A 23,859-nucleotide genomic window follows, 5' to 3' on the forward strand; every position below is an offset into this window, starting at 1 on the left:
GGACTAGGAAATACTGGATTTACTCATCAACAAGGTCTGTGCTGTGCGTAAAACCGCGCCGAGATTTCTCCTGCTGCTTCAAGTCCGGATCTCAGGTAAACAGACACTGGTATTTAAAAAGACTCTAAAATAGGCGAGGGATGGATAACATTTGTTTGAAGCTACGTGAATCGCTTTTCTATTAACCAATGACTACTGACGTAAAAAAAAGAAAAAAAAAAAAAACTGTGAATCTTTGAAAAAAGATTGGCACAAGCAACAAGAAAGAGAAAAAGGGCGTACTCTGCCTTTGTTGTTGTGCAGTTTAGACTGCAGGCAGGTGTTTGCCTGCTTTGATATGCTTTGATCAATTTTGGCTTGTTGTCTGAATTTAAAGTTCTCATATTGTATGCTAGATTTAAAAAAAACGTATGTTTCTGTAAAAACAATATATTTGACCTTCTGAAAAAAAATGTGGTTTGCATTAACATAAAGATTTATGTTTCTGATTTGACTTAAGAAATTAGTAAATTGACGTAAAGGAAAATACTTTGACATTTTGATGTTGTGTATAAAAGTTTTACGCACATTATTGCATGTCTCAACTCTCCATATTAGCCTATTTCCCTCTTAATCTTAAGGTGAACCCTTAAAGTGTGTATTCTGAGTGGAAGTGTGTCTAATCTGCAACAATCAGGCTTCAGCTCCATTGTCACTTTCCCTGCAGTATGAACTCCTTGAATTTCTGCGGCCCGTCCCGTGGAGGTGTGTACCCTGTCCACGGAGTGAACTCCATGCTGATGGAGCTGCACCAGCAGATGGCGGAGCAGTACCACATTTACTCTGCAGCTAGCCCTGCAATGCACACTCTGTCTGTGGCTGAGAGGCTGGCAGGTGAGTCATCACTCTGCTCTTTGTTTAAAATGGTAGAAAAGTGTTGAGTATGAAAAGGGACGTTTGATTCCTCTTAGATTACAATGCAAGAAATCACAGCCATTGAAGAAACTATTCTCAAGCATCTTTATTTCTGGTAACAAAGCCAGAGAGCAACAGGAAAAATGCAAATCTCAAATATAAATACCCAACAGTACTTGTTCATCACCTTTAGAACAGGGGTGTCCAAACTTGTCTGATGTGGGCCACATGCTGCACCTATTAAAAGTATTCACCCCTTAGATGTTTTACACTTCCACTGGTTTTATCAGTCAATAATGGTCAAGCTCTGTCAGGTTGCACGGGGACTGGCGTGACAGCCCTGTTCAATTCCAGCAACAAATTCTCGTTTGGGTTGAGGTCTGGGCTTTGACTCTTGCTAGAAAACAAATCTTCTCCCAATTCATAGTCCTCCTGCACACTGAAGAAGATTGTCCTCCAGGATTTTCCTGTATTTCACCGTTTTCATTTTACCCTCTACCGTTACAAGCCTTTCAGGGCGAGCTGCCAAGGAGCATTCCTACAGCATGATGCTGCCACCACTGTGCATGTTTGTGGTGATGGGAAGTGTTTGGTGTCTGCCAAACATAGCGCCTTGTCTGATGGCCAAAAAAGCACCATTTTGGTCTCATCAGGACTTGTTTTCTCTTGACCATGGAGTCATGGAGCCATCATGCCTTTGCCTTTTCATCCATACTATACTCACCTGAGATACATTCACTGCACTCATGTGGCCCTCTTTCACTCATTGTGAGACTACTAGCACCAGTTGGCTGGACCTCTGTAGAATTATGTCAGTAACTTTAAAGACTGAATCTGTATGCAATCACTTACTTTACATTACATGTTTTTATTGAATGAACATAACTTTGTAGAAATCTGTTTTCACTTTGACATGAAGTTTTTTTGGAAAATATTTTTGTCAAAAAAAGCCAAACTAGATTGACTATGATTGATACATAAAATCAATAAAAGGGTAAAACATCCAAGGGAGTGAATACATTTTATAGGCACTGTACAGAAAAATATCAAGCCACTTCCACAGACCTCACCTTGAGGAAATTGAAGTTAGTAAAACCAATCTGATGTAGATTAAGCTATGCTAAGTGATCAGGTATGTTTATCATTTTAAGGATTTTTGGAGAGGCTGATCAGATTTCAGGGTCTGTGATCAGCGCTGGCTTCCACTGGCTCTACCCCTGGACTGCCATTTGTTACTGCTATTTGCTGTAGCATTGTCAAAAAACATCCTGTAATTATTTTGGTTGTTCGTATGTTTGACTTTTACAGTGTTGTCTCAGTCTAAATTCTTCTTGTCAAAATGTTTTTACAGAATTAGCAGAGTAGCACCACCCTGTGCTGAAACTAAGAAGTACAATACAATCAAGCACAAGCTGGATGTTCCAATGTGGGTCATATCTCATTTCATCTTTAGAATTAGCTGCAGGTCAAAAGTGCATCACAGGACAAATTTGACATAGAGGAGCATCATAGCTCAAACTCACCACATCTAAATGCTGGAACATGCCTCTAGTCCAAGTGTAACTTAAAAAAAATTAAGCCCACTATTTGTGAAATATCTACAATAATCAAACAATTCATAGTCTCAGTATGTCTATAGAGATCTAACCAACTGCAAAGGCTTGATATGGAGACACTCTGGGGCTTTTTGAAGGGGGTCTTGGAATTTGCTGTTGAGGCCCAACAGCCTACTAAACAGGGCCTACTTATTAGCTTTTAAATTGCATGTCTTAATCACTGAAAGTAATTTTAGACACACAGTTCTTCTTACATGCAATGCAAGGTTATAATAGTTTTGGATTTTTCATTAGTTTTTATTTTTATTCTGTTTTCACTTTCCGTGTTCGATTTCAGTTTAGTTTTTATTCATTTTGACTGCTGGTTTGTTTGTTTTTATTAGTTTTAGTCTTTTACGGATAGATGTCGAGGCTGAGTGAGCGTCATACATTTTTAAAAACAAATTAAAACAGGCTACTCTTCACTTATCATTTTATTTAATTAATGATGATGTTTGAATACAACTCCAGACATAAAACTACCACTGTGTGAAGTCTTAACCAATCAGATCAGGCAATTTTACACTCCCCAGACTTGTGTGTAGGTGCCAGTCAGTATGGTTGTGTCAAAGACTAAAACTAAGGATATTTTGTCTCCATTTTTATTTTATTTTAGTCAGTTTTGTAAGCGCACTATACAGTTTTAGTTCGTTTTGGTTTTTTGGTAAAACTTAGTTTTTGTTTAGTTTCAGTTAACTTAAATGATTTTTGAATTTTAGTTTAAGTTATTTAGTTAGTTTTTGTTAACAACCTTGATTCAATGTACATGTATAATAGTTATATCTTAAAAGTGGGCCTACCTTTGCTGAATGGTAAAACTGCCTATGCCAGGGTTAGGCAGCTGGCAGCCCAGGGGCCATATGCAGCACTCCACATCACTCAATGTGGCTCTCAAGTCAGTTTCAAATACCAATAAATTATAAATAGGAAGGAAAGATGACAAAATGTGCCATAAAAAGACAAAAACAGTGACACTTTTAAACTTTTAAATGCAACACTAAATGCACTTGTAAAAATATGTAACATCCACAAAGCATAGCCCACCATTTTTCCAGTATGATTGATTAAGGTCTAATAAAAGCGGATATATTTAAAGTGTTAAATCAGTCCAAGCAGAATCAGAAGGTCAAATCCTTGATGCGTTGCGTAATATACCTGTAAAAATGGAAAAGAGTGCATGCTTTGGTACTTGGAGAAAACTACATTTTGATGATGTTTTTGTGCTCCTCCATCCTGTCAGAGCTGATTCTGGAGGCTCGGTATGGAAACCAGCAGAAGCAGCGTCGCAGCCGCACAGCGTTCACCGTGTCCCAGCTGCAGGCTCTGGAGAAAGCCTTCCAGCAGACGCAGTATCCAGACGTCAGCATGAGGGAGAGGCTGGCTGTGTGCATAAATCTGCCTGAGGCTCGCATACAGGTGAGAGAACACTGTATCCCAGTATGCCCAGTGTTATATGGATAAGTGGTTCTCAACTGGTCTATCCTCAGGACCTACCTCCGACTCCTTAATGAGGAATCCCAACAAAGATTTCCAAAATGTTCAATCACTCAAATGCATTTAATGAAAAATGCTTCAGCTGGACCTTAGATTGAACAAAGCATAGATAGATTTTATTTCAGTTTGCAGCATTTCACATGTAGTAGCTGCTTGTTTTCTAAAGACTAAGTTAAAGTGACTCATCATGAGATAAATATACTAAGATATGAAGTAAACTGCTAGAAGTTACATGTTATGATAGCAAAACAGAGCAAGTGCTTAGAGCTTTCATATCTCATACACTTTTTGCCACATTTCTTTTCCAGCTACATGCATCGACCCACTGAAAACAGCTCTGTGACCCACTTTTGGGTTCTGGTGTAGCTCATCCTTTTGCCACTAAACAGCTTCGACCTGTGAGGGCACCGTGTGTTTTGACACTTTATTTCAGAGCAGCATGAACTTTTACAGTTATCTTACTTATTTTGCTCCTCAATTACACCAACAATCTATTGATACTTCACTATTTTTACTTCCTAAGTCTACTTTTGGTTAAACATTTGATCACTGCAGACAGTAACACCCCACAAGACCTGTGGAGCTGGAAATAAAGCCACTGAGTCTGCCCATGGGACCGAACATTGAAATGAACTAAATTAAAATCAAAGTTTTAGTCATATTAACACATTGTTTTAAAAATATAATATTTTTTAAAATGAATGGAACTTTAACCTTTTAACACTAAGACAATGTCCTTATCACCTTCTATATACTTATCACCTATACTAAAGCCAGCCACAGGGGGCAATTGAGGTATTTTAGCTACATATTTCTGGAGCCCTCTTGATGTCTCTCACTGAGCTTTATGCTAATAAGCTGTGCCACGATTGGTCAAATACACATGCAGGAAACAGATCTTTTGTGTAGATTCTCAGAAAGGAAAATTGTTCTCTAAATGAGCCTTAAAATATGCAGCTTTAATCAAGACGGGAATGATAAGTATTGTCAAATTGCAGACATACAAAACGTATCTGCTTCTTGTTTGAAAGTTGCTAAACTGAAGGTTTTATTTAAACTTTAAGAAAAAAAAAGTTAAACAAGACCATGCCACTTTTTTTCTTATCAAATTTTCTGAATTGAATTATCCTCCATGCCAAAAAGTTCTGCACAGTACTGTAGATATTAACAACTATATATGGTCTTTTGTGGCTGAGTTGCTGTTGTTCCTAAACGCTTCCATTTTCTTATAACACCATTTACAGTTGACCGTGGAATATCCCTCAGGGATGAAATTTCACAAATGGTTTTTAAATTGTTTGTTTTCTCCCCTCATCATGCCTGAGCCCCAGGGTTGTCTTAAACAAGAGCATTTTACCAATCTGGATGGTTTTAAAATCAGGACTATGGGTCATTTGGCTTGTGATCTTGTCTCATGCTGCTTTGTTGTCCGGGACTCCCTTGTAAAAAAGAGATTTTGAACCTCAATGGGAATATTACTTGAAATATAAAGGTTGAAAACATATTTGTTTACCTTTGCTGTCTTGTCCAGGTGTGGTTCAAGAACAGAAGAGCAAAGTTTCGTAAAGGTCAAAGGTGCTCCCCGCTCTCTAGAGATCCCAGTGTGGAGGAGGCGTCACCTCACACTAAGCTGGGCCAAAAGGACCAGACAGAGGACAAACATGACATCAGCACACCAACCACTGATGACAACACACCTCCTCACCACTCTCCTCCTCCTCATTTGCATAAAACTCAGGACGTTTGCCCTCCTCTGACTCCTTCAGACTCTGATGTCCCACGTTTCCCCCTCAGACTTCAATCCCCTCCGCTTTTCCCCTTCATGGCAGGAGAGAGATACAACCATCCGTCCCACCAGCCAGTTGTAAGCGTCCTGTCCACTGATCTCACCCTCCCCCCGCTGTTCTGGCCCTTCATACAGCAGCAGGGCTCCGGCCTGGGGGTTCCTCCGGCGTCGGTTAGTAAAAAACTGCCGCCTCTCCCTTCAGACTGCTTGTTCCGGTAAAGCTGTGCCTCACCCTCACCTGGGGCTGTAACTGGAGACCGGCATAGTCCAGGATCTCTGCTCCTTGTGGACTCGGGTGGACCTGAAGCAACCCTGCTGGATGGGACGAGAGAGTGGGATGAGAAGAAGCTGCACTTAATGTCTTGTCTCTGTAGACCTGAATACAAACAGAGGACAGAATTTTTTATTTAGTGAGTTGAAGTGAAAGTCTGTTTTTTAGCAGGACAAAAAGCTGTAAAGTCACAACCCTTCAGAAACTTTTTTTAGTGCATAAAGTCTAATTTCGGTCCACTCAAAGAACATCTAGAGGTTGGTTTTAGTTTGCATGGTTAATGAGCTGTTTACTTCATGACATTTCAAGTCCAAACAGAACCACAGTGTGTAACACCACATTATTTAGCCAGCCTCACTGCTGAGTAGGTACATGATGATAACTATGCTGAGGTAAGATCCTTATTGTAACTATAGTTCAAGAAATACATGTTCAATAAAATTATTTTTACCTGAATTTTATTGTCTTTATTCATCAGAAAGCCTTGTGAATCCACCATACTTTGTACGGAGTACTGTTTAATGTATTAATAGGAAAAGATGCAGTCGAGTCATGTTGCAATCAGATTTAACATATTATACTGTCAGTTTATTAAAGGCCTTATGAGGAGTGTTTTTCATGCTCGCTTAAGAGAATGACATTAAAAGAGATGCTTTTACATGACCTAAGAAAGCAAACAAAACTCTGCAACAATACTGATAATCTTTACAGTTGCATTCTTAATTCTTGTGAACGCTGCTGTGGAGTGAGATGGTTTACAGCATACTGAGGAAGCAAACTGTTTACATTTTCCACAGTCATATTTATACTGGGTGATACATTGGACTACTAAATGAAACCAGGATGAGATTTTTTATTTTGTCAGGGAACGTAGCCCATGCATCTGCAAGACATGATCAGCAAAGAATTGAGAAGGCCCCTTCTTTCAAAGGGGGCACCAAAGCTGAAGAACAGCTACATTGCGCTTGCTTGCATCCTTTCTAAAAAAAGAAAAAAGAAAAAAAAAAAAGTTTGAGTCCTTATCTACATGAACCATCTCACCAAAATTCGTTCTAAACCACATTGTAATCACGCTTATTTCTGGTGTTAAAAAGGGATTTTTTCGACTGAGTATGTCTGTGGCTGCCATGTTTTCTGCTGCCTGCCTCTAGTGGACACTCAAGGAACTACAATCTATTTGAGCTTCCACATTGGCTCCATACTACTTTAACTCAAAATCTGATTTGCACATATCCAGGACAGTCCAGCAGCAGACTGCAAATCTCAGTCGCCCCCTCTTGCAGACTCTAACCGTAAGATGCCGTCTTTGTCAGAACTGAAGTGATGTAATTTACCAGCACAAAGGCAAATACAACGTATTTCCAGTTTGAGATTTCTTTTTAAGTTCAACATTTGTCATAAAGAAAGTCTGGCAGTTAGATTCATGACATAACCACACTGCTAACACTACAGACCGAGCAACATTTCATAAATAAAAGAAAAAAAGAGGTTTAACACCATGGGTGAATTATATATTGACCCATCTTAGAAGTAGATGTGCACACAATGGTCATCGTAAGATCTGTTAGATGTAGCTAAAGCTTACATAGCTATACTAGCCACATAGTCAATGTAGCTACGTAAACCAATGTAGTTAAGTTAGCTTAACCAACGGGAGCCTTATCAAATGTAGCTACAGCTAACACAGCTACGTAAGCTAAGTACATAACTTTCTGAGCTTTAGCTTATGAGCTCCAGTAGCTCTGTAGCACCATCATCAACATAGCTGTGTTAATTCCAGTATTGTGAACTACTGCTGCAGTTTAGTTCACCACTTGTTACAAACATTTATTGATCTTTCCCCATTTATTAGTCAAAAAAACAAGACATAATTGTAAGCCTGTAACACAACAATATTTAGGACACCAATACAGTAAAGGATAGACAATATAAAAATACAAAAAGGGGTAAATGGATTAATGAAAAAATAAATAAATAGAAAAGATAATAAATAAATGAATAAATAAGGAAAATTTTGTTTAGTGTGTGTCTTCTGAACATGTCTTGTTACATATTTCTGAGGCAGAGATTTTTTTCATTGATTTATTCAGAAGCATATATTTACTATTTTCAATGCCAAGAAAACTCTCAATATAGGATCAAGACTGACAGTAGTTAGACTGAACTTTGGAAAGAAAACCAGTTGTCACATCTTACAACCTATGTGAATTACTGACTTTTTCTTTAAATGATGCCGACACCTATGATTACAAGTTAACAATCATTGGTTGTTGCATGTTTCTGGTTTAATTTAGTGTAAGCGTTTGACTTTCTGGCCTTTAAATGAAAAGCATTTACTAATGCACGCAGTAATTTCGTCCATCAAACCATGCCAATTGTCTGGTGTGTCATCTTTTGGTCTTAATTACTTGCAGAAAGGGCCATTTTAGGATCAGGCCTTTTTTGGATGCTCAGCTCCCTGTCAAATTATGACATGTAGAGTTCTTTGTAAATGTTCAATCCTCTGAACCACTCATTTCATGAAAAAAAAAGAAATATATCCTACTACCTTACCATAAGTCTATACATCGTTGATCCATGTTTTAATGCTAATACCGTTAAACTATAATAACAACAAAGTTTTGAATGCAAGAGCAGTCACACTGTAATTCTTTGTGGTGTACATTTAGTGCTTTTTCTTAGTTAACTTATTGGAAGCCTTTAGGAGGCCTCCGATGAGTATTGTCTTACCAAATAAACTATCTTCTGCATCACTGACTTTTCGGTTTTGTGCCATTTTTGGAAGGGTTGAATTTCCCTCTGCATCCGTACATGGAATCAACTGAAATCTTCCTTTCAGCTTGTTGAAATGTAAAATAAAGATGCTTTTACAATTTGTGTCAATTTTTTTAAACATAGAGTGTCATTTGCTCATGTTATAATTTTTTTAGGGGTGCTGAGATGATATTTAACAGTGGTCAAACTTTCCTGAAAGGGTCTAAAATCACCTTTGCTTGGAGGAGCAAAACACTGACTCTTGTCACATTTTGGGCACACCTGTAGAATAAACATCAGGGTCAGAATGGAAAAAGTTGGTGAATAATCCCCTAAACTGTGTTAAATAACTGGAGTTGTGTTGCACAAAATTCCCTGGCTCTAAATGTATTAATACCTTCATAGCAGCTTTGCTCCTGCTCTATCAAGAGTGAGAATTTGTCAGACACAGAGACCAGTTTGGAGCAGTTATGAGCTACGCAGGCCCGATGTTTTACCCTATTCACAAAACTCCGTTGCGTAAGTTTTACTGCGTTGTGCTGTGCTGTGAGCCAGAGTGACGCCGTGCCTGGGTATCGGCAGCTGAAGGAGGCTTAAAGAGACAACAGCAAAATCATAGCAACTTGGGGGAAAGAGAAACGAAATGAGAGAGATACCGACGAACGAAGAACCATGACTTCGACTTTGTTTCGGTAGCTAAGATCTACAGGTAACATGCTTACCGTTTACGATGTAAATTTCTTCGTAGCTGTGTTTTTTTTAAGACACCGTCTCACCGGGCATTGACGTTCTTGCTAATATTTCGTGTGCTAGCTTGCTAAATGGCTAGCTTGTGTGCTAAGCGGTAAGGGATCCCAGGAAAGCAGCCGCTGGTGTGCAGTCGGTTGTTTAGGATTAAGGAGTTGCCCAGCAGTGGTCAGGATAACGTCTTCAGCCGGAATCCTGCTTCAAAAACGACCCTATCAGGTTAAACAACGATCACTTTTATCATAATGTAACTCCAGACGATGAGATTAACTAATTTCAACGTCACTTGGGACGTTATAATACTATTAAGCATTAACTAACCAACCATGTAGGATAGGGAATGCCAATCAATCAATATTTTATGCTCTTTCTTGCCTCTACTTCTTCGTGTTGCATTGGATCGCATAAGATTAACCAGGTTGTATTCGTATAGTGTTGTTAACAGATTAGCTAACATTACATCCTTAGCTGGTTTTTATCAGGCGTTGGGCCAAGAGGGACGGTGTTTTTGGTAGGTGCTAGCTAGGTTAGCTTTGAACTGCTATGTGACGTTTCGGTGTTGCTGCAGTTTGAATTGTAACGTCCATTTGGGATAAAAATGTCAGTAATTTTGTATTTTATAACTACTGTAGTCGTATCAAAATGAACGAACTGTCTATGACTGAATGATGTGAAGCTAACTTGAGATGGCTAACTATCGTCTGGATAGCCGGAGAGTATCTGGCCTTGTCCGCCTAACCAGCTAGTCCTGTGTTGGTTAAGCTGCGGCTTCTTGAGGGTGTATTCGACGAGGTTTGCCCGTAAGAGTTTTTTTCTTTTTCTCATTCAGCATCGGGAGTAAACGTTTTGCTATCAAAGACAATACAGGTATTATGATTCATCCAAAACTAACGCTCACTGACAGCTGCCACTCGACTGCCAGTTTGCTAGCTACCAGCTAGCATTAAAATGAGCTCAAAATAAAGATAAATTTCACTATGGAAATGAAAAAAAAGTTTTGCTGCTCAGACTATTAACATTTATTGTTCTTTTTGCTCTTATTGTATTTCATAGACGTTTATGACATGTTATTTCCGTCTTGTGTCGTGTTATTACAAGCTAGGTCAACTGTATTAACTTAAACGTAATGGCAGCAGACTGGCGTTAGAGCCTTTGCCAGTCCAAAACAATGTTTTCTTTAGATGTTATACTTCTTTTCTCGGGTGATACTTTCAAAGTGACTCACAAAGACGTGAAAACATTTACCTTAATGTTGTGTTTAAAATGCCTTTAACGTTTTAGAAGAGGTGACGCGATAAACAATACATAACTTCCTGAAATGAGACAGTCTAGACGTACAGGCCAAGATTGCCAAAGAGTTTCACAAAGTTATTTTGATCTTTGTTGTTTTTGTAGGGACACCACCATTATTTGTCATGGTGAGCCGTAATCATGCTTTAATTTAGAAGGCATAAAAAATATCTGTTCGGACCACCTTGAAATTCAAATCGATGGGCATAATGAAATTAACCTTTTCCTCTAGGTGTTGGGATAACAAAGGCTTTTACCTTTCTCAAATGTTTTTCTTCCAATCATGTGACTTGTGGCACGTCTCATTTCTTACAGTCAGCATCACAATGTGTCATCCTTTAGGACAAATTTGACAGTGCAATGCCTGACTGCATACCTGGCCTCTAAATGTAGAATTTCTCAGGTGTGCTGCCATAGGGAGAAGTTTAGACAACACAGCTAGATTTATTGCAATAATGCTTTGCTTCCTCTTCTCTTCAATCTTATGTGGTATAAACTTTTATTTAAAAAGGCTTTAAATTCTGAAGTACTAGGCTATATGCCAATCCTATTTTCTATAAATTATAATACTGTATTTTAATTCTGTTATGTTTATATTATTTCTCTGTCAGATTAAGCTCAGCTGGTTGCACACCAGACTGATTCCAAATCCCTTCAATTATATAAGTCCCATTGATGCAAATATAATGATGAGATGAGGCATTACAGCCTCATTGATCCGTTTAAGTGCCTTTCCATAGGAAATAGTAGCTGCTCATCTCTAGTGCTTGCATTACCTGCTCTCTTCAGCACCACCAGCATCTTACATCATGGACATGGGGGAGTTAAGAGTTTGATGTCTACATGAGACTGTTTGTGAAAAGAGGTGCTCGAGTGGTCAAATTACACAGCCAATAAAAACAGACATCATGGTTGTTTATGAGTGCAGTGCTGTTTTTTATTGTTTAGTTTGATAGTGTCACAATTTTACCTTTATTTTTTTTAATGAATAGATAGATGGGTAGATGGATTGGTACTTTATTAATCCCAAGGGAAATAAAAGACAAATCCCTTTGGATTAATTTTTTTAGGGACTTTTCTTAATGAGCTGTTGAGACTTGAGCATGAAACTTAGTTTAGCAATATCTCTTAGCATCAGAATTGTCATACACTAGCAATTCCTTTTAGACTTTCATAGGATATTTTAACATGTAAATCAGATAGTCTTTCTTATGTCTGAGGTCCCCAGTGGATATCTTGCACCAGCTTGAAGGAAGATCTGGATTCAACAGAAACTAGAAAGAAACAGCCTTTGTAAACATAATTTGATCCTTGGGTGTATGTTGGTGGGACCAGATAATGTTTGTATAGTTACATTTTTTTTTTTCAAATTGTCCTTTGTGTCTTCCATTTCATAAGTATGTTTTATCGTGAAAAACACAAGATACTGTAGGGATAAAACACAAGTATTTTTCTGTGACATTTGATCTGTGCTGTGTCAGGCTGTACAGAAAACAGACTTATTTCTGTCTATCCTTGCTTTTGCAGATCTCCAGCGGACATCAAACCCACAAATTTCTTGTCGTCTCAGTCCCTGATTTCTGGGTTGCCTCGCCTGCTGCTGCTGCCCTGCAACATGGAGAGTATCCACTGTGTCACTGAAGGCTGACCAGAAAGAATGAGGCACTCCAGGAGATGTTCCCAAGTGGCCTTGTGGATGCAGTAACTTCGCTTAGGAGTGCGTTTTTATGACTAGTATTGTATGTGTGTCTGTGGGCACATCCTAGCACAACCTGCCTTTTCCTCAGGCAGGGGCATGCTACTCTGAGAGAGGAGCTGCAGAAACACAAGAAAGAAGCCCCTCTGCTAAACAAGGAACATCAAGAAAAATCTGAAGTACCCAGCCGAAGAGCTGTCTGATAGACCTACAGGACACTCTTTTAAGTGTCTTTTGAACCATTTTAACAGCAACACCTCTCCTCTGTCTTGTGAGATTTGCCCCCCTCCCCCTCCCTAAAGCCTCCTTGGTCGTCGTTATTGGAGTTTCTATGGTTTGCATGGCTGGAGAATAACCGTGGAGAGGCCAGGGTATCACAAGCTTATGGATTTTGACAAGAGAGGGGGCAAGGGAGAGACAGAGGAAGGGAAAAAGATGTCTAAGACAGCAGGCAGCAGGACTGGACATGGGGGCCGGAGTTCAGGGACCAATTCTGGAGTTCTTATGGTTGGCCCAAACTTCCGAGTTGGTAAAAAAATCGGCTGCGGGAACTTTGGAGAGCTGCGGTTGGGAAAAAATCTCTATACTAACGAATATGTGGCCATCAAATTGGTAAGTGCATCCTCACAGTTGGTGAAGTAGCACAGAAATATATCCTCTGAGTTCCACTTGTGCACAACGCTGCTATTACAGTATGTCTTTAGTTTGGATAGTGTAGCTTGCCTGGTCTTTAATGGGCTTTTTTAGCAAATGGAATTATTTGAAAAATGATCATAGTATACTGCAGATTCTTAAATGTAGTCTGATAAAAGAGACAGACATAGGAAGTAAGTAGGAACTACCCTGACCCCTCCCCCTCACGTCATGGCCTCATGTTCTGTTAATGAGTCAACCATGCCTTGCTTGTGTCTACAAAAGAGGTGAAAGAAAAGAGCTGGAACTTAGATGGATATCATAAACCATATCTTGACTGCTGATTAATTTTAACTCAACTGTTGAAGTTATTTGCAGATGTTCTTAGATATTTTAAAAGCCTACTTACTTTCCTTTGGAAATACATATATGAAAATTACACTCAGCCTGTAATAGTGTCTTTCTAAAAAATCTTAACTTGTAAACTTGCTACCTACCTTTTCCCCTTTCTGTTCAGTCAGTAGAGTAAATCTCAATTCTGGTGGAGGCTTTCCCTCTCACAAGCTCACACCAGGCCTAATAAGCAATCGATAATTTACTGAGTCTTTTTGTTTTGTGTCAGCATTAGCACGTTTTTCTTTTTCAGAGCCACCGGTTTAGCAGCATTTACTCAGGCTTTGAGAAACCACATGAAATGTCAAACCTTTTTGTTTTCTTCAATTCTAGGCCAGCCAGTGGCTGCTCAACCATTTCCTCTCCACTTTTTCTTCTCACATCTTTTTTTTTTTTTCACTTTAAATATGCTGCCACTAGTAGGACTTTGATCACTCCTGGATATCTTTTTTTCTACCTTGGTGTAAACAAGAAATTATTCTAGTTGAGTAGTCAAACTAAAGCCGATGGGAGCTAGGCTTCATCTCAGCCACATCTGGTCTGGTCTGTGTATGATTTTACATTTGTATCTCCCAGCGAGGTCATTATCTCAAAGTGGGCATCCACTGAAGGCTTTGCTAACCACACTGAAGACAGAGGTTAGCAAACAGCCGTAATTGCAGATCTCCTCTCCTCCAAATCTTTAGTTGTGCTTGCTGCCTCTCCCCCCTTTGCCTGTGAAACCTCCCATCTGTTTGGGTATTTTTATCCCCACGGTGTCCAGCTATATCTGGATCTGGCATTAGTGCCATGACACTGCTCTGTGGCTCTCGTGGCCCACTGGACCCAGTGTTTATCTGAATGTTTAATAGTGTGAATATGAAGTGTGCTAATGGTGTGAACAAGCTTGATAAGACTGGGCTAATGGTATGTCCTGAGTGGGAGGACTTAAGTTTATTTACAGTTGAATTTTTAGGACTTATGTCTTTGACTTTGACCCCATAAAGGACTTTTTCAACATAGATTGCACTCTAATAAAGTAGGTTTTGTACATGTACACTTGTTTGATCACAAATTCTATTGAGAGGGCTTCTGTCTTGTTAATTCATGGGGAACCCAGCCTCTGGAACAGTTGTCTGTCCACATGTGTCTGTCTGTCCTACACCTCTTAGCTCTTTCGGGTAGCCCAGTGAATGTCACTGCCTGTCCAGTAAGGCCTCTTGTTTGGTCAGGAGCTGTTACTAAGCTCTTCCTTACAGGCTAATACATATAACAGCCCTGTTATCTGTGACCACCTGCTGACACATGCTTGACATGAGGAGGGTCTCCATCATTCACTTCAGTGGTATCTGCTTGCTTGTTGACAGAATTTAGAATAACAACTGTGCAAAGTACAGGACTAGGAAACAGTTTAATGCTTATATATGGAGTATGTTGCTCTGTTTTTTTGAACCCATTAATGTCTAAATAAGTATCGGAGAAAACTGAAGTTTGGACAAATGTTCCTAACTGATCAACCTTGATCAGCTATGACTTTGTGACTATTACTTTATTACTTTGTGGCCGTTTGAGCTAAGTGTTGCTGATGTACAAGTGTGATTTGTTATCTGGCTGTTTTAAACTCGTTTAATCTCTCGTCAATAAATCTTAGCTATCAGCCTTGAAGAAAAGCATAAAGTGATTACTCATTGCGGAGCTGGTGCATTTAAGTGCTAAGGTTCTTGTGTAGCAGCGTTGCACATCAGGGCATGTGGGTGGTGCCTGCCTGCACCTGGGACAAAGGTGAATGCCAGTGTCACCCTGCTCCACCACGTGACAACACAGATAGAGGGAGCATGTATGGCAGGCCTACTGCACAAGATCCTCTGTCAGTGGATCTGGAACTGCTGTGAGTGCTGCTGCAAAAAGCTAGAGAGAAGGGGGAAACTGCCGAGCGCTGAAAGGTCGTCTTTGTTAGCAGGCCTTGTCGACACACAGTGCTTCAGTCTTTGGTTCAGCTGGATGCTTTCTCACACTGACAAACGCCTGTGTGATGGAGGCAGCAGCGCCATATAGCCACTGCTGTGAGTACACTGCAGGCTCTACTCCCAAGAGGGGATCCCAGAGTCTTAAAGTAACAGCAGCATTGAATTTCTGCTTTCTTTCAAAGATATCACCCATCAGACTCATTTAGCAAATAAAGAGCCAGACCATCTCATAAATACACTCCCATGACATGATGACATAACTGTCCGCTGAGAAAATGACCATCTAATCCTCTTTTCCCCCTCATCACTGAGTTATACTATTTCTATTTGAGCACTCATGCTATTTTGGTGTATTTTATTCACTCTCTGTTACCTTACGCCTCTGTCTTCAGTGTTCTCTTTATCAAGGTCATCAGCCCTCTTAACCTCGTGGTTGTGTTAACATAAAGTGCAGGATACATTCAAACACCCACATTTTCTATTATTTTGGGCTCTTACACCCTGCTGAATTATTTTTTACAGACGTTTTCATCAGTCCACACTGCAAACAGTTGGAGCTGCATTTCATTGTTGCCCCTTCTTCATGAAGTTGGTTATTCATTGATCGACTGGAGGCTCCTGAGACATGTTGCTTGTGTTTCACTAATAAGAAATAAAATCAGTTTGTGGCCTTGAGTGCCAACAAACAGTTTGGACAGTGACAAGTGGCTGTAATATCCATCCAACATGGGAGCAGAGTATGGTTAAAGTGTTAGGGTTATTGCCCAGCTCAGTGGCCATACATAGCTCAGGGAGGAGGGGGCTAATATTGAAATGATCAGAGGAGACAGACAATAGAGATGCACTGTGCATTGTGTGCCAGGCATGCACGTACAGAGCAGCGTTTCACCCTTTGTTGGCAATAGTTTTTTTAAGTATTACCTGATTTTAGACTTAAAAACGGTAGCTCAGGGTTCTCATTTTTGGCTTATGACTTAATAAGTGTTTTGTCTGAAGCAACAAGTGGTGGTTACCTGTTTTATCAGCTGAAAAAAAAGTTAACCCAACAGTCTTGCAAAATACAAAAAGTTTCCCTGCTGCAGCCTAACTTGTAAATATGCTGTGCCTTTGATATTCTAGATCAAAGCAGTGCTAAACCACACGTTTCCTTTGGGATGCTGTCTGTGCTATAAGTTTGGCATAGTTTACAGTGGATTAAAGAGCATTGAGGCAGTAAGGCACTGCCTGGCAAGCACAGCTTCATGGGCAACTTGTGTTGGGCTGCTGGGTTACAGTTTAGAAGAAGCATTTGACCAGAGTTTTGGGCTGGAATGGATTTAAAAAATATTAAAAATGAATTAAGGTGAGTTGTAATTCTGGTGCCAACTAGGGATAAATTGGTTGCAGGTTTTTATGAGAATCTCCTGTTTGCAGCACAGCAGAAAATCTACTTTTGGTTTGGAAAACCCCCCACAGATGGTCGCCAAAGATTTATGTTAAAATGTACAAATTAATGGTTTAAAGCAGGTGGCATCAAAATAGTTTTTAATAGGGGTTGACAGATATTGGTTTTGTGGGGCTGACACTGAATATTAACAGTTCATTAGACCGATAACAAATATTTGGAATGGATATGCATTTATTATGATATACAAAATAAACTTTATATGTCAAAAGTAAAATTTCATGATAGAAAAATGAAAGAACATTAACAGTGTAATACTAGCTCAATCAGCATGAGAAAAGGCTTGAAGCAACACAGTAGAAGCAGGAAAATAGGAAGTCATGCCAAGTGTTGATTGCCTGGTACTCGTGACATCCAGCCCATCAGATCATGTTGTATGAGACATGCCTATCTGTTGAGAATGAGGAAAGTGAAAATAAATCTTAAGGGGAAGCCATACGTTGCACTGAACCAAAGTAGTGCACCTTTTGATTAATTAACTTTATCAAAAATATCGTCAATACCAATAATCAGCCATAGGCCAAATATCAGTCTTGATAATGGGTCAGGCAGATAGCCGCTCAGCTCCTAGTATTCAAGTTTTTTGACTACCTTACCTTTGTTAATTCACATTTGATAACGTTTTACATGTTTACTTTGAACAGGTTAATATTGTAATGTTTATGCAAAAAAGGTTTAGTGCTCTCAGCGGCTATTTAGATTTGTACTGTTATATAAAACTTGATCAAATTATTGCATGCAACTCGTCAGTAGTTTTTGAACATGTTCAGCAAATTATAACAAGACTGCAAAAGAACTGATAACCGTGATATTACAGGCCACAATAATCGGGATATCAAATTTTAATATCATTACATCTCTAATGCCAACTATGGAGGGATCCAACTTTAACCAGTTAGCTGGCTAACCACTCCAGTCCCTAGTTACTGCCTCTGATGGTTCGTAGAGATGGATTGACCTCACCTCATTTTGTTCACGTACTTTATATAATCTGTACTGCTTCAAAAGAGTGTTCATGCACTGTATGGTATGTAATGGTACTGTAAAAGTATTCCAGCGGACTTTTTGTTTTCTCCGGCTGAGTCACTGATGCAGAGGCACAGGAGTAAGGTGTTGTGAAGCTGCTCACTGTGCTGGTCAGTCGTGATACTCTGAAGGAAATCTGAGGTGTTGTACTGAACTCAGTCTGCCGCCCACTGAAGCATGATAAGCAGCTCTTGTTGCAGTCTAGCTCAGCAGCTTACACCAGCTCTTCATGACGCAGTTGTCGAAGAACTGTGAAGCCACAAAAGCTCAATCAGCATGTTGGGCTGGAATTAAAGTGGCATTTTGACGATTTAAGTTGTTCTTCCCTCCCTGTTTGGGCTCTCCAGAGAGCATGCTGGGCAGCCCAAATGAATAAATCCTTGGATATCAACAGCATGTAAAAGCCTACCTTCAGTCAACTAGCTAATCCTCTAATGAACTAGAAGTCAGTGGCAGCATAGTGCTTTCACACAGGCGCACACTGTTGCTGTAAGCATGATTTAGTAGCAGTCATAAAACCTGCACAGGAAAGTTTAAATTTTGGTGACTTCAAAGTGGCGACTAAAATGGTGTCTGTGTTTTCAGGAGAAATATATGAGAGCAAATTGGGACTTCACAAGAAAAAGCTTTGACCACGGTGTTGGGTGTGTGTCTGCAGAGCAGTGAGCTCTGTGTAATTAAACCTTTTATGTGTTAAAGGCAAATCCCCATGCATCATATTTTCCATTTAAAAGTTTCAATCACACTGCATTTTTTTGTGTTCTAGAAAATTGTTTTTTTTTTTTTTTTTTTTAAGATTTATTTTTGGGCTTTTCATGCCTTTATTCCATAGTGGAGGACAGTGAAGGGAGACATGCAGCAAAGGGCCACAGGCCAGATTCGAACCCAGGCTGCCTGCATACATGGGTAGCACCTTAGACTGCTAGGCCATCTGCACACCCCCAAAAATAGTTAATTTTCAAGGTTAAGCAACAGCCAGTTAGTCCCTCCCTTTTTTAAAAATATGATTTTGGGCAAAGTCTGACACTGCTGCACTGCTCTGCCTTAACTTTCTCTTACGCCATCATTTTTGAAGTTGTAAACTTGGAACCAAAATAACCAAACCAGATTGAGATTATGGTCATTTGAAACAAGCTGGAGCCGAATCGACCTCAAGCCTATTTTTGAGAGTCTGCTGTGTAAGACAAAATGGTAAGGTTGGATTGAAGATTTTAAGTGGCCTTTAAGAAATAGAAATATGACTTGAATTTGACAGGATGCACAGTGCTGACCATGAAGTGAATTGCATTGACACATATTTGGTTGTGTTGATTTTGCAGATTAGCATGAGAGATTGAAACCAAACCGCAGGGTTTTTTTCACATTCTGACATGTCATGAAAGGGAAACCACATGCTGTTTATATAACTATTTATTGTTGTTCTCAAGGGCCCTACTTTTTTACATGCTGGCTCAGTGTCATGTCTTACTGACACACTTAGAAGAAAAAAAACCCTTTAAACCCTTTTCTGTCACACTTCTGCTTCTTCTACTTCGACATTTAAACATTTGAGGGCGTTAACATCCTCAACTGTGATTTTCTTTGGCTTATATATCAGCTGTAAATTTTGGCAGAAAGTTTCATTTGTGCCGATAGCAATGATGAACTTTTTGTGCCATCATCTGCCAAGTTAAAAAATGCAGTTAATGGACACAAACCCAAATCCATAACAAAAACAGTCCATAATTGTAGCTCAGACCACATTCTATATAATTTCTTGAGGCTTTTTCCTTCAATTACATGAGATGAATGCAATGTTGTTCTTGGTAACAAACTTACAATTGCCTCCTAAAAGTTGACCTTGTTGAATTGACTGTTTGCTTGTAGCACTGCTGAATTATTGTTGAGCATGGGGTGACTTTGCTTATGAAAATAAGGCATTCATTAATCTTAGAACTTTTATGCGAGCAGCCATGTGTGATAACAGAGGCGGACTGCAGTAAGAAAGGCAATCCAAGACTGCAACAACCCCCCCCCCCCCCCGTAACTAAACGTTACGGGGGGGGGGGTTGTGGTTTGAGTCTCCTCGAGCAGGTATAAAAATCTAGATTGGGTACAGGCTAGAAGTTAAACAGCACAATACAATACATTGTACTTAAGCCACGCCTCACTTCTCTATTAAACGACAAAGGAGTCTTGCCTCCTGGCTTTATGTGAGTGGAACTTCCCATGGCTGTGTCGATCAGTGGCCACCCTCTGTGCTGCGTTTGTCTTCCTCTGACTGCAGCAGCTGAGATCAGCATGTTTATAAATGCCAACCCAATATATGCTTTTATAGAATTTATGAAACCTGCTTATTGCTATAGATTTTTTTGATGTCCTGATACTGAATGGGCGGGGATTGTTGAAATCTGACATGTTGCATTGACAGATGTTACTCCAGCTTTCTGAATCAATACCGAAAGTCAATTAACACTGCATACAAAAAAAAGAAAAGCAGGTACTATTTTTAGAAGTATAGGCAGGTTTCTTAGATCCTCTATGGCTTGATAATGACACGAGCCATTATATTCAAAATGCAGTCAGTGGAATCCATTTTTACTGTTAATAATGAGAAAACAAGATATACTATTAATATACTTTATTCTAGATCTCTTTTGTCGTTCAGCTTCAGTATACCTCACTGACATCCTCTCTGGTGATGTTTTTGACTCTATAAAGTACCAGTAAACAACTTAAATAAAATGCAGTAGCAGTAAAGAAACATTTCAACAAATTTAAATTAATCAACTTTGCTAAAATCACAACAGTACTTCTGATTTTGCAAGTGAAGAAATAAGCATGTTGCTGATTTGACTTCACAGCTGAAGTTGCAACTTGACTGTGATCATCTTGCGTTTTTCTGAGGAAGAAGTGACCACATTAGGATAGGAGGATGTAACCAGAAAGGAGTGAGATGTTGGAAAACATTATTACCTAACAATGGTACCAGCCTGGTGAGAAAGGTATACTATATACATATTTAATGGTTACTAGATCATTCTTTGAACCAAATGTACACCTGACTTTAGGTACAACACAGTGCTGAACAATTTACTAAATGAACATTACACTGTTTGAAGAAGAATTATAGCTACTTTAAGGAGTTTTAAGTTGATTTTTTATCAAACCAAAACCACTATTGATGTTTCTGTATGACAGACAGAAGCATAGGAATCCATAAGCACTTGTATATAGATTGCTTTCAGTGCTGGTAAACACTGACACAGGGTAATTTTTTTGACAGGATATGGTCTTTGTTTACATTCTCCACAGCAAAGATTCACAATGAGTGACATAGTTTACTGTTAAGACGGCCAGATTGCTTTTTTTCTTTTAATCAGAAAACACTTTTTACACAGCAAACAGTTACGAGGGCCCTCTTTGACCACTGGATGCCCCAAAATCAATTCAACCCAAAAGTTGAAGCCCTAGCTGCTGATGTTATTCAGTCTCGGGGGCAGATAGCCAATGAAGCTCACCCGCTAAAATACCTCCTAAACCTACAATTCTTTTCTAATTCTGCCTGATATCAAGCAATGTCCACATATGACACTGGGTTTTTGGGAGGCAGCTGATGGCCCCATCTGGTTGTGTTAAATCTGAGCTGAAACGGGAGAAGTGTTGGATGCCAGCCAGCTGTTGCTTTCTTACACCACTTGCTCTTTAACACCAGCTTCAAACCGTAGACACCTCAGATCATAAAGACTGCTCACACCCCACACACTTCAGCCGTCACCATTTGTGTTGTAGTTAGCACTATTAGGACCCACATGAAGGCTCCTGAACGGAGATGCACCATGTTGACATTTGAGTTGCTTGGTCTAAGATGAGATGAGTCACATTGCCAGTTGCATATTGTGAAATGGTTTACTGGGAGTCAAGCAAAGGTCAGGGTCTATTCTTGGCCTTCTGTATAATGCTAGGCCTGTTCCCCAGGATGTGGTACACATAGGCGTACATATGCACACCTTCAGTGTTATCCCAGGTTGCAGAATGATGAACAACACAGATGTTTAGTGATGTGTTACAGTATACCATCCCAGCTGTCTGCTTTACTGTGCCATAGTGTTTTGAAATATGGGGTATTGTTCATGAGGTCAAAAGGTGCTCTCCTCTTCTCTTAGTGTTGATAGACTTTTGGTAATGGTACATCCAATGATTATATTGATCTCATTTATTAACATAATAATTGAATGGGTTAATTATTATTTTTAAATATTGGTAGTTGTGTGGTTCAGAGAGCTTTAAGAAATGTGGCTGTCAACCTTTGAGGATGCCCTTAAATGACTTTTGTAGGCACCAAAGATACAGTTTGTTTCCTGTGAAGAAGAGTTAAAAAGCAGGATATATTCAACTTTTGGAAGCTGAAATCAAACCATTATGCTATTATCCTGATCAAAAAATAGATTTTGCAATAACTTTTTATCTTGCAGAGCAGATGGATAGGCCAAATTTCATGTCCTGTCATCTGGCAAATTCATCTTAAAAAGCTCCAGCCTGAAACAAATGTGCCAGGTCTGAAAACAGGTCTGACCAATCAGCTTCATTTGAGGAGAATGAGTGGTAGCCACAGGCAGGGTTAGCTCAGTTGACGGATCATTACTGTTTTAACTCTAAATGACTGAACTAGAGATGAACACTGAAAATACAGAGTGTAAAATGCAGGAAATAGTGTAATTTTTTAGTTAGAGCATGAAGGATCACTTACAAGAGGCACCTGGCTACAGACATCCATAAACACATGAGTACTTAGTCATCTGTATCCTTTTTTAAAATATAGAATAGATTTTTTAAATTAAATTTTACTTATTTTTTGAATCCATATCTACAGCCCCACTCAACGCAACATATTTCAGGCAATTTGAGGTTTGAGGTTCTTTATTCGTTTTCAAAATAGTTAATTTGGAGGAGTTTGGCATCCCAGAGAAAAAAAAAAAACACCAAATAACAAAAAACGAATTCACAATTCAAGACACAATCAGACAAAATGCATTAAAAACCAACATTCAAATGTTAAAAACAAACATTGATGATTAAAACCAAGTCATGATAAAGTGCTTTTTAAGGGTGCTTTCACACTAGGGGCCCGGTCCCGGATCCGAGAGCACTTGAGCCCAAAGTCCGGTTCATTTTGGTGGTGTGAATGCAAACGAATGACGCCCGGGCACCGGGCCCACTTAGGGAGGTGGTCTCAGGCGCGATTCAAGCGGACTCTGGCTCGGTTCGGATGAGATGTGAATGCAACCGCGCTCGGATACGGGACCGAGTGCCATATCAGCTTTATCAGGGTTCAATATTGCTAGTGTGAAAGCAAGCCTGCGGGGGAAGGGGGAGGGGGAGGAATTGCGCTACGGCGCGGTTCGAGTCAACTGGGCCTAGTGTGAAAGCACCCTAAGACATCCATTCTAAAATAGAACTTGAAACAGTGTTGGCATGCTTTTAAATCCCTAAAATAATACATATTCCGTTGAAGTTAAAGTGCATCTTGTGCCAGTTTGGTTGAGCAGTACAGTAACTGCAGGTTACAAAGGGGTCCTAGATTGTGATGCACATTACTCAGGGGGAAACTGGGGAACCAGTGGAATTAAAAAAAATGTGTTTCCGTCATTTGGTTCCCACTGTTGTACCATAGAAACATGCAAAATGCAAAATTCCAAGATGGCAGCGTTGGTGGAGGGGGCCCTCCCTATGTATGAATAAAAGGCGTAATTTCAGATAATTAAAAAAAATGTATTCAGTTGATCAAATACTAGTTTAGATAGAACTACTCATATGCTTCATTTTTACCAAGTTTGTTCTGCTGAATGCTACTAGCCTAAGTATTACACACTGAACCTTCAAGAAGTTTTTTAATGAAAATACACCTCAA

At 39.5% G+C, this 23,859-nt stretch overlaps 2 protein-coding genes across 6 annotated transcripts in view; both read left to right on the plus strand.

Annotated features, from left to right (window-relative positions):
• Positions 1–12,479, plus strand: zgc:101100 (uncharacterized protein LOC445169 homolog). The gene is made up of 5 exons (XM_041791378.1): positions 1–95; positions 707–873; positions 3,730–3,905; positions 5,515–5,984; positions 12,359–12,479. The coding sequence occupies exons 2-5, from the start codon at positions 708–710 to the stop codon at positions 12,477–12,479; spliced, it is 933 nt and encodes a 310-aa protein (XP_041647312.1). The 5' UTR covers positions 1–95; position 707.
• Positions 9,365–23,859, plus strand: part of csnk1g2b (casein kinase 1, gamma 2b) — a 49,621-nt gene continuing 35,126 nt past the window's right edge. The window contains exons 1-2 of one of the 5 annotated variants that reach the window (XM_041791505.1): positions 9,365–9,503; positions 12,359–13,139. In XM_041791505.1, coding sequence (XP_041647439.1) covers positions 12,912–13,139 — 228 coding nt within the window. In that variant the 5' untranslated portion in view covers positions 9,365–9,503; positions 12,359–12,911. Of the gene's footprint in view, positions 9,504–9,546; positions 9,761–12,358; positions 13,140–23,859 lie in introns of those variants that run through there. The other 4 variants (XM_041791506.1, XM_041791504.1, XM_041791508.1 and 1 more) reach the window with 4 other exon arrangements.

This window comes from Cheilinus undulatus, linkage group 7 (genome assembly GCF_018320785.1).
Source record: "Cheilinus undulatus linkage group 7, ASM1832078v1, whole genome shotgun sequence".
Classification (NCBI taxonomy): Eukaryota; Metazoa; Chordata; class Actinopteri; order Labriformes; family Labridae; genus Cheilinus; species Cheilinus undulatus.